The 10,073-nt window shown below is 38.4% G+C and overlaps 1 protein-coding gene across 2 annotated transcripts; it reads right to left on the bottom strand.

Moving 5' to 3' along the window:
- Window positions 1-2,237: 2,237 nt before the first annotated feature.
- Window positions 2,238-9,621, bottom strand: LOC149152034 (uncharacterized). Of its 2 annotated transcripts, none has more exons than XM_089445688.1 (15): window positions 9,314-9,621; window positions 8,901-9,205; window positions 8,717-8,777; window positions 8,407-8,579; window positions 8,257-8,298; window positions 7,893-8,100; window positions 7,343-7,793; window positions 7,179-7,236; window positions 6,991-7,083; window positions 6,524-6,812; window positions 6,239-6,359; window positions 6,051-6,141; window positions 5,354-5,743; window positions 3,294-5,235; window positions 2,238-3,186 (listed from the first exon to the last, which is right to left on the bottom strand). In XM_089445688.1, the coding sequence occupies exons 1-15, from the start codon at window positions 9,372-9,374 to the stop codon at window positions 2,834-2,836; spliced, it is 4,638 nt and encodes a 1,545-aa protein (XP_089301814.1). In that variant the 5' UTR covers window positions 9,375-9,621; the 3' UTR covers window positions 2,238-2,833. The 2 variants fall into 2 exon arrangements, with proteins under 2 accessions (XP_089301814.1, XP_089301815.1); XM_089445689.1 differs by having other exon boundaries at window positions 6,051-6,138.
- Window positions 9,622-10,073: the final 452 nt, after the last annotated feature.

Here is a 10,073-nt window from a genome sequence, read left to right as displayed (position 1 = left end):
CTTCCTTCTCTATGTTTGCATCGAGCATGAATAGACCTCTACATTCTTGGTGATTGTCTCAGCCCTTGACTTTGATACCACTTGCTGATAATTACGAGTTTGAATAAGATATCAAAAGTGGAAAAATAATACAACACAAATTTTTATGTGGTTACACTGCGTCAAGGAAACATACACTCTATTTTATTGCTCACATAGATATATCTAACTTGGCACCATTACATTTATAATGGACACTACTATGTGCTATACAAACTACTAAATATTTTTGAATTAAATTTTGAATTTTATAATTTTCTTTCAATTATTGTCACAAATTTTAACACTATATTTTTAAAATCAAATTATATATATATATATATATATATATATATATTAAAAAGAAATATATAGAGATAGATATTTATATAAATAAAATTAATTATACATAATCATATATTTTTATTCGTTTAAATGGAATTTAAATTAAAATAAAATAAAATAAATAAATAAACCAAAAAAAACAAAAAAACAAAAAAACTTATATTAAAAGAAATTATTAAATATTTAAATAATTTATTAGTTGACATAATTAGTGTAATGATAAAGTAAAAGATTTTGGAACAAATTTAATTGAAGTCAAAATTTACATTAAAAATAAATCATTAAATATTTAAATAATTTATAATTAACATAATTAGTTTAATGATGAAGTAAAGGATTTTGGAATAATTTAATAATTTATTAGTTGACATAATTAGTTTAATGATAGAGTAAAGGATTTTGGAATAATTTAAATAGAGTATAAATGACTTATAATTCTTCAAGATAATAGATTATATTATAATAATAATAAAATGTATTATAGAATTTAAAAAATACTTATACTTTTACAAATTAATAAATTTAATATATACTTATACTTTTACAAATTAATAAATTTAATATATACTTATACTTTTACAAATTAATAAATTTTATATTTTATATTAATTATAGTAAAAAAGTAAAAGTTAATTAAAGTATTTAATTATAAAGTGTTTTATATAAATATTTATAAATTTAATGGTGAATTGATTAATTAATCTCATTTTTAATTTAAAAACACATTAAATGAATGAAGTAATGTTTTAAAATTGTGTGAATTTTTAAGATAAGTGTGAAAAGCACATTTAAAATATGTAGAAACACACTTTTTACTATGATATGTTAGTCACATTAGTCTTATTTCTATTAAGCATTAACAAAAACCAATTTTAATAAAAATGCCTAATTCAAATCTTAAAATATGTAAAAATAGCCACAAGTAAATATGGATGGAGTAAAAATATGTAAATATGGATGGAGTAAAAAATATATTTTTACTAAAATCAGCAAAAGAAAACCCAATATTAAAGTACATAAAAAAAACTTAGTACTCTTAATTAAATGTCTAAATATCCATCCGATACCTTCCTACATAATAAAATATCTTCGTACAATAAAATACAATAACAACACTGATAAAACTTGTCCTCGCCACATAAAACTCTAACCATCAATAATAATAATAATACAACCTAATCTAATAACAATATTAGAATTTAGGTACTCTCCAAGGAAACTCTAACCATCAATAATAATGTTTCCGTCTAACCATCAATAATAATGTTTCCGTTTTCGTAAAAATGAAATATCAACTTTTACTTTGAAAACTTAATATTATACATAACTACCAAATATTTTGGTAAATACTTTGAAAAATTAACATTATACATAACTACATATTTTGGTAAAAAGAAAATATGAAAGTGTCCCATTTTTAAGTGGGACATTCTCTATTACATGTGTCCTTGTGATCTGACAGGAGAAAAGGGGACAATTCCTTGGGGTGCCCACATCCCCCACCCTCGAGAACGCATTCCCATGTAACACTGAAATTAATTTCTTTCGAAAGAAGGAAAACCTGACATCTAAACTTTGTTAACCATACTTAAGTCTAATTAAACCATGGTAAACTTACACGGATAAAATAGATGTGAACAATGGTATTGGCAATCTTTGGTAAATTTTCAAGTTATGTTTAAATTTTGATGCTGACAAAGCACACAGACTACATGGACTTTCAGTGTATAGCTACCATTAATGCAAACCTAGAAATTCCAATAAGTGGTCTCTTCTTGGCTCAATTTTCTTGGCCGTCCATAAGATCAAAGTTTAAAAATACATGCATCTCTTTGCTGAATTTGAATATGCAAGATCCTCAATGAGAGAGATGGTGAATTTGAATATGCAAGATCCTCAATGAGTACTTCATTTAAGATTCCAACATACAACAATCTCTATTCTCTAACATATAAATCCATGCTTGAATCGGAAAATTAAATTCATATCCAGTGGTTAGCTCCACAATTTCAATACCCTTCATATAATTGGAATTGGCTTCCTTGATAACAAAAAATTCTAAGAATGTATATGTGCATTTGAATCTACAGTTGATAGGCAATGCTGGTTCGATGAAGGTTTTACAAGGGACTATGATACAAAAGAAGAAAAAGAAAATTGACACAGGTCCTGATATAAGCCAATTCTCAATCTATGCGTGACCTACGAATTTTACCTCCTCCATTACTGGCTTTCACAATTTGACCTTTGCTTGATCTACCCATGTCTGTGCAACATGCACAATAACCAGTTTTGGCCTGAAACAATCCTTTATTTGTTATTGCCGACGATTCACCATCCCATACCACAAGCTCTATCTTTGACAAGTGCACAGAAAGAACTGATTGGTAGCAAACTCAAACCATTACCCAAAAGACTTGGGTTGCACAAAAATCCCCAATATAAATGTACTTGTCAAGTTCAAGCTGCTTTAGAGATGCGCAATGCTTGCCACAGCTTCATGTGGGCTGTTTATGACTGAGCTGATTGGTCCTGATGGTCGTGAAACAGGGGTCTGCTGAAATGGCATTGGTGGTTTTTGTTCTGAACTAGCGCTTCCCAAATCTTGATATGTATGTCCACTTGGTACTCCAGAAAGGTTTGTTCCACCCTGACCAGACATGCTCTCCTCATTGTTTCCTCCCTGCGCCATTTTTAGATTCCCTGTAGTTTTCTGGATTGAAGATGCCTGAACAGAAGACGTGCTTACATTGGTTCTTGCCTGAGCACATATATTAAGATCAACAAAATGAACTCCATTTACTTCATCTTGATGCAAGCCATCTGCAGCAGGAAAGCCCAAGTCTATCAATATAATATTACTAAACCATGATTAGCATGAATGATTATCCATGTCCTTTACAAAGGGAAATTGGTTATGAGAAGGTCACCTGATTCAGATTTTTGCTCTGGAGATTTTTGCAAGACACTTGCTGCCTGTGCACGGTGAGGAGAAAGAGTTGGACGGGGACTATCACATTGCTTCTGGGTAGAAGCCATGTCATTCAGAGAATTGTATTGCTCATGTAAAACTGTAGTCCCTGTATGATTGGCTTTAACCAATCCTGCAGGCAATATCTTCGCAGGACTCCTGCCACTAGAGGTACTACCTAGTGATAGACTTGGAAGGCCACTCGACAAGGTACTACCAGGAACCTGATCAGAGGGAGTCACTGATGCAGGTAGAATTTGCTGCCGTTGATCCTGTTGTGGATGGCGATTACTGAGTGATGGCTGAGAGTAATTTAAACCCGGAATCTGTAGGTGCTGCTGGTGAACAACAGCATGCTGAGCTGGTTGAGATGACAATTGGGATTGTTGTACTGGTTGTTGCAAGTAATGTTTTTGTTGGAAAAGCAGCTGCTGGTGAATCTGTTGTGAATAAGATTGCTGTGGATTGAAATGAGCTTGAGTATAATATTGCTGATTCTTTGAACCTGTAACTTGACAAGGTCCTATTGTAGTAGCTGACTGGGTTGTCTGCTGCTGCTGCTGCTGCAAAGGCTTGTTGCCTGATAAGCTTGGGGACATGTGATTAGGGGATGACCTTTTCCCTGACGTTGGAGCTATTGATCTCTGTGGTAATGAAGCAGTTGCTTTACCTCCAGTCACAGTCTTTGAGGTTGGAATTCCCGTTGTCTTTGATTTAGACATTGACGCAGGGCTAGAGTTACTGTGTTGGTTACGGGATTGTTGCCCATAATTCTTTGTGCTTGTAGTAAATACAGCTTGAGGTATGGCACCACCAGCTAAATTAGCCAACAAATTGGAGCTAACTTGCTGATGACGTACTTGCTGTGAAGAATTTCTTATAGGTCCAGCCACAACAGCTTGATGGGACGTACCAGCTGAAGTAGGCATAGCTGAAGACACCTTCCACTCTTGAAGATGTTGATCATGCTGCTTGTGAGACTGTCCACTTATACTGGCCTCTTGGGATTTGCTAAGGTTGGAAGCCCCTGTGATGTGATCACCATAATTTGGTGGTGTAGACTGTGCTATACCTTTTACCCGGCCCACTGCCTGTTTTGTACTCTGATTGCACTGTTGTCCCTTAAGGCTCATTTCCATACTTGGATCAAATCCATGAGATTGCATGGAAACCTGCATTTGTTGCTGCTTGACATTATTCTTTCCTCCAAAAGCAGTCATCAAGGTAAAATCTTGAGAATGTCCTGTTGAATTTGGGGCCAGCAACGACACAGAATTGGCATTATTATTTGAGTTGATTGGTGAATCTTGACTATAGAGATTCTTCTGACCCGGTGGAAGTTTTCTATCTGCAGTTGAGACAGCATCTACTCCATTGGTATAACCACTCTCTGCTTGACTTGTTTGTGATGATGAGAAGAGATGGTGCTGCTGTGAACTTGAAGGTGTTTGATGCTGTGGAGATGAGAAGTTGAATTGCTGCTGATGCTTCTGGGAAGAGGATCCTGTATTACTCTGATTTTGTTGACCTTGCTGCTGAGGATGGGTAGGTGGATGCAACAAATGTGCCGCATAGAAGGAGCCATTGAAAATCTGAGGATGCTCATGATGATTATGTGTTCCAGAGTTTGTTGCTCCAAAGTGCATGGGTGGAAGAGGGAAATGGAACCCAGGCTGGAACATAGCTAAGTATTGAGCTTGTGCACTGGCCATGCTCGCTAAGCTGCTATTAGCTGCTCCAGTTCCACCTGTTAAATTTGTAGAGGCTCCTGCGGGCAGAGGAGGCCCTGTTCCTGAATTTTTACCGTTGACCAAAGGACATGCATTACTTGTGTTGACAGCTATAGCACTGGTCGACGCTCCTGATTCTGTAATGGGAAACCCAAAACTTGGAAGATTGGGCTGTACATATATGATTCGGAATTAAGATTGAGCAGATATCAAAAGACATCTTAACATCCACTGATGCCTAAATATCAAGTAATAACTGGAAAGTGAATCCTATATTGAAGATTCGTACCTGAATGGTGACTGAAGATGTTGGTTGTTCCTCTTGTTGTTGTGGCTTCCTAAGAACATCCATGTAGGAAGATGTGGCTTTTTCTTTCAAATTATGACCACTTATTGCAGCCAGTGCAGCCGTTGCTATATTACTCTCATTAAAGGATGACCCCATTATGTTTGAATTTCTAGCCGATAAGAAGGGATCAGATCCTGGTAACGAGCTTCCTAAAATCGGCTCTGTTGCAGGAGCAAAAGGAATATTCATATTGTACGGTTTACCTCCATACAAAGCAGTAGGGTTGCCATAGGCAGCAGTCCAGAAGGGATTACGAGCCATTTGCTGTTGATAATCAATGAAGTGAGCTATATATGCATGAGTTGCAGATCGCTTTAACACTTGCCACCGCTGCAAAATGAAGCCAGGCCACAATAAAATTAAAATCTCAGTCGGCTTAAAAATACAAGGCTACTTCAAACGCACTGATACCATTCCCCAAACCTACTAACTACTTCAGTGACAAAAAGCCAAAAATTTCATTCCTTATTTATCAGGGTTACAATTCGTAAACTGCATTCATAAAAACTGCCAATTACACAGAGCAATCATTACCAAGAATTGACCAGCGTACATCGATAATAAACAAATTACAAGGACTCACCTTGCAATGTAAAATAGTCCACAACTAAAGGATCAGTGGAAATAAATTAGCTACCTGTATGCCTTTCATCAAGTTTCCTTCAACAGGCATCATTCCAGGCAGAGATGTTCCAGGCCAAGTAGCCGCTGCTGGTCCAAAATACCTGCTGAACAAATCCTTGTTTCAGCTCAGAAAATGATTGCTTATTACAAGCAACAACAAAACAACATGATCAACATAACAGGGTAGAGAGATGTTCATACCCAAGAGCAGATAAGGCTCCAGGCCACCCTGCTACAGCCATGGATATGGGTGAAGGTCCAGCAGCTCCATTGGTGGAGCAACTGACAGCACATGAAGCTGAAACGGCAAGAGATGGAACATCTGATGGAACCCGGCAGTTAGAAATATGATGATGTATATTAGAATGAAAAAATGACCATGACTAATGGAAGAGGTTTTTTAGATGGAAAACAAGCAAGCAAACAAAATCCATAAATTGAATTTTCAGATCAATCTCGTATCACTAAAAGAGCAAGTTCACTAACCAGGTTTCTCTTGTTTCTGCATTCTTGAATCAGTCTTGGTGATTCTCTCCTGCTTCTGTGGCAATAATTTGCTTGAATCATTATCGTTTCCTCGCATACTGTCTACCTGACTTTCTTCATTAACGTTTTCCACCTTTATATGTCTTTCAACAACACTTTCCTCTATGAGGTCTCCCTTACAAGAGCTCTTCTCCCCTTCTTTGTACTCTGCACTATCTTCCCTTTTCTCCTGATCTCTTACTTTATCTACTGATATAGATTTGCCTTCAAATGCACTGCTGACTCCCATCTGTTACAATCACAAAGCAGAATTTACACGAAATACTTCAGCAATGGCATGCTTCTTACCTAAGTGTCTGCAATAAACTTTTTTACACTAATATACTTCATCCTTGTTATAGGCAATTTATCCCATATTTCAAAAAATTTCTACACAACGTGGGATGCAGAAAGTGAAGTACTCTTACAGTTCCTTCTGCTGGCAATTCAGTAGTGGCTCTGTCTGCCGCAACAAAGGTACTGTCAATCTCTGAAATGTTAGCTTCTTTCTCTGGAGGTGCCTGAACAAAAACCCATCATATAGTTATTTAGACCACCTCTATCTATCGGGAAAATCAGAAATTAAAAGTTGATTGAATTGACAAAAAAAACATACCATCAGGTCTATCTCCATTTTCTCTGAAGTAGTCTTAGCATCCACGATTGAAGGAGACCTGTCCAGACAGAAATCCAACAAAGCAGCTTAAGGAACTGGAGGGAAAAAAAAATCCTAACTATAGGAAATTGCATGCATGTGCATCTGTGTTCTGAAAGACTTACATCACTGGAGATTCAAATTTCCCTATTGAATTTTCAGATGGCAATACATCAGTCTGCCTATCAATCTTCTCTGCTTCTATCTGATTTCTTTCAGATTCAGAAACGCCTTCCACCTTTACAGGAATATCCGCCGTTTTTGCCTCTGGTAGGGGCAAAACAACATCTGAATCCTCAAACTTAACACTAATCTTTTCGCTTACTGTAACTGTTTCCCTGGTCAGCTCTCCATATCTCTGACCAAAGGACGAAGATGTAGTATGATTTTGAGTTGCAGAAGTTGTAGGAGGCAACACATTTGTAATTTCATTGGTAAACCCACCAACGCCATCTGCATTGTCAGAAGAACCAATCTCCATCCCCGTAGATTGACAATAAGCGAGTGCAGTTGCAGGAGCAGCAGGGGATCCAATTTCATCAATCTTAGTGGGGCGAGGCCTTTTCTTCTTGGGACCTGCAAAGAGATTTCAGCAAATTTCAATTAAAAAAATCAATAAAGAAAAAATAAGATCAAGCATGAGACTGCAGTCAATCAAAAGAAAGGCAAATATACCCTCGGTCGGTTGAGCCAATCGGGACGGAGAAGCAGAAATGGGAGATGATACACACATAGGAGATGAAACATTTGGAGGCAAAGAAGGAGAAGATGACGAGGCCGCCTTCAAATCATTTAAATTTTCTTCTGCACTAGTAATTTGGCTTGCAAATCCAAACAACACCTCCGCAACTTCGACCTCTTGCTCTGAAAATGCTGCCGACACCTGCATAATTTAAATCCCAACAAATTATCAATCAAACAGAATCCATTTTTTGGGTATCTGTAGAATTTTGAAAAACCCAGTAACTTATAATAAATCTCCTTTGGAAATAGACGGAATAGAATAAGCCACAGCAGTTGGCTGAGGCTATCGATATACCTTTAGAAATTTTGCAGGACGGGGTTTCGTTCCAATGGGTTTCTGCAATAAATCCAAACACGGTCAAGCAAAAAAAATACCAACTCCCCAAAAAAACTCCGAATCCCAACTCAAAGAAACTAAGTAGATTCACAGATAAAAGAAACAGACCATTCTTTTGGCTGATTTAGCCGCCGATGGGGAGGGCGAAACGCTTCGAATCCTTCCATTACAATTAGAAGGAGACGGCACCTTTGCTCCAGAAAAACAATGCAGAGCTGTGGCGGTAGCATCTGGAATGGGCGGCGCTGACGATGTCCCTTCATGAGCTCTCTTCACATATGCTGTATGTATAAGACCAGTCAATAAAGAAAAGAAAAAAACACAATAAAAACAGTTATACACCAAGAAAACCTATACCTCAACCTCTAGCTCTACATTATGGATTGCAATTCCCTTCGAAATCAATCAATCCACCCACCTGAACGGACCTTCCGGGGAATCGAACCCAGACCTGCGCTAATAATGTTGTTCTCAGGAACCTGCACAAAATCACAAAATTTGCTCAAGGCCAAAGAAAAGAAAAAACAACAGAAATACCAGCTTCTTCTCTCTGTCGGTTTTGAATGCATTCATTTTGTTGAAGTCTGGTCCGGTTCGCTCACCTTCTGTGGTAGCTTAAGCTTGGGAGCCGAGGACGAGGACTCCCTCCTCCGTCTGACCTGTGGGTGTTCGTCATCCTCGTCAGAAAAAACAGGGGAACCGCGAGATGGGGAAGGGCTAAGCTGTTCCATGGTCTCATATTCATCTTCTTCTTGATCATGATCACTACCGGGGAATTGAACCTCCGACAACGCGCTGCGTTTCTTCTTGTTATTTCGACTCCGGGAAGAAGAAGAAGCCGATGAACCCAACACAGGTTTTTCCTTCCTGGATCTCTCACGCGGCGCTCTCAATGACACTGCATCCTCTGCCACAAAAAAAGCCAAAAAAAAAATGCCTCAGAACTTTGATCGAATTCGCTGCTACATTCCAATAACCAAATCAATTCAGATCTAACAATATGCATTTAAACTACCTTGGGAGGATTCCTTAAAGGCACTCCGAGGCCTGCGAGGAGCAGAAAAACCGCCCCTCATAATTAAACTAACGATATCAAAGAAAAATCAAACGAATCAAACAAATCCGGCACAGCCCACAAGCCTCCGCTAATTCTTGGCCCAAACACTGCACGAAAACGAAGCGAGTTCCAGGAGAAATTCCCGAGAGCTTCTTCCATGGACAAAATTCCTGAGCCTGAAGACTGGCTATACTTCTTCCTTCCTGCACACTCCGAAAACAAAAAACACACTAAAATACCAAAAATCCCAACTTTCCTCGCACACACTTTTTGATGACGATCATCATTAGCATGAGTTCCTCCTCCCCCTGATTCATTCGTCAATCAACGCTACGGATTCCCCCTGTCGACGTGGCATCCTTCTCCGCCGTCCGATCCCCCCGCCCAAATCTGCCACGTCACTGTCTCGCGCCCACGTGGAGCCCCGCCATTCGCCTTTCCCGGCCCCCGCTCTGCTGGTACGCTGTCCAAATTGGAAACTTTCCCTATTATTCCTTTTTCACCGCCCCTCGGGTGAATTTTCTCATCCGTTTTTTTAACCCAGGTTGACCCCCGCCCAGACTAGGTCTGGCCGCACCAAAACGCCTCGGTCGAACACGCGCTGGTTTCTCTAGTTCCACGTGGCGAAATCTAGCACCAAAACCGTCCGATCTCTCTCCTTGCCCTACCGTCAACGGTCCAGATTTTGTCATAATCCCCATCGGCCCAGACCGTTAGA

Source organism: Pinus tabuliformis, chromosome 9 (genome assembly GCF_031772625.1).
Source record: "Pinus tabuliformis cultivar Carrire ecotype Pingquan chromosome 9, CPIR1, whole genome shotgun sequence".
Taxonomy (NCBI): Eukaryota; Viridiplantae; Streptophyta; class Pinopsida; order Pinales; family Pinaceae; genus Pinus; species Pinus tabuliformis.
The sequence above is the reverse complement of the archived record's forward strand: the minus strand, read 5'-3'. Positions and strand labels throughout refer to the sequence as shown.

Bases quoted from the DNA above. Each gene is read 5' to 3' on its own strand.
- LOC149152034 (XM_089445688.1), bottom strand. From the start codon at position 9,374: ATGAGGGGCGGTTTTTCTGCTCCTCGCAGGCCTCGGAGTGCCTTTAAG. The intron at 9,206-9,313 runs GTAGTTTAAATG...TTTTTGTGGCAG, and splicing joins CTTTAAGGAATCCTCCCAAG to AGGATGCAGTGTCATTGAGA. The intron at 8,299-8,406 runs GTCTGTTTCTTT...GATTTATTGCAG, and splicing joins CTAAATCAGCCAAAAGAATG to AAACCCATTGGAACGAAACC.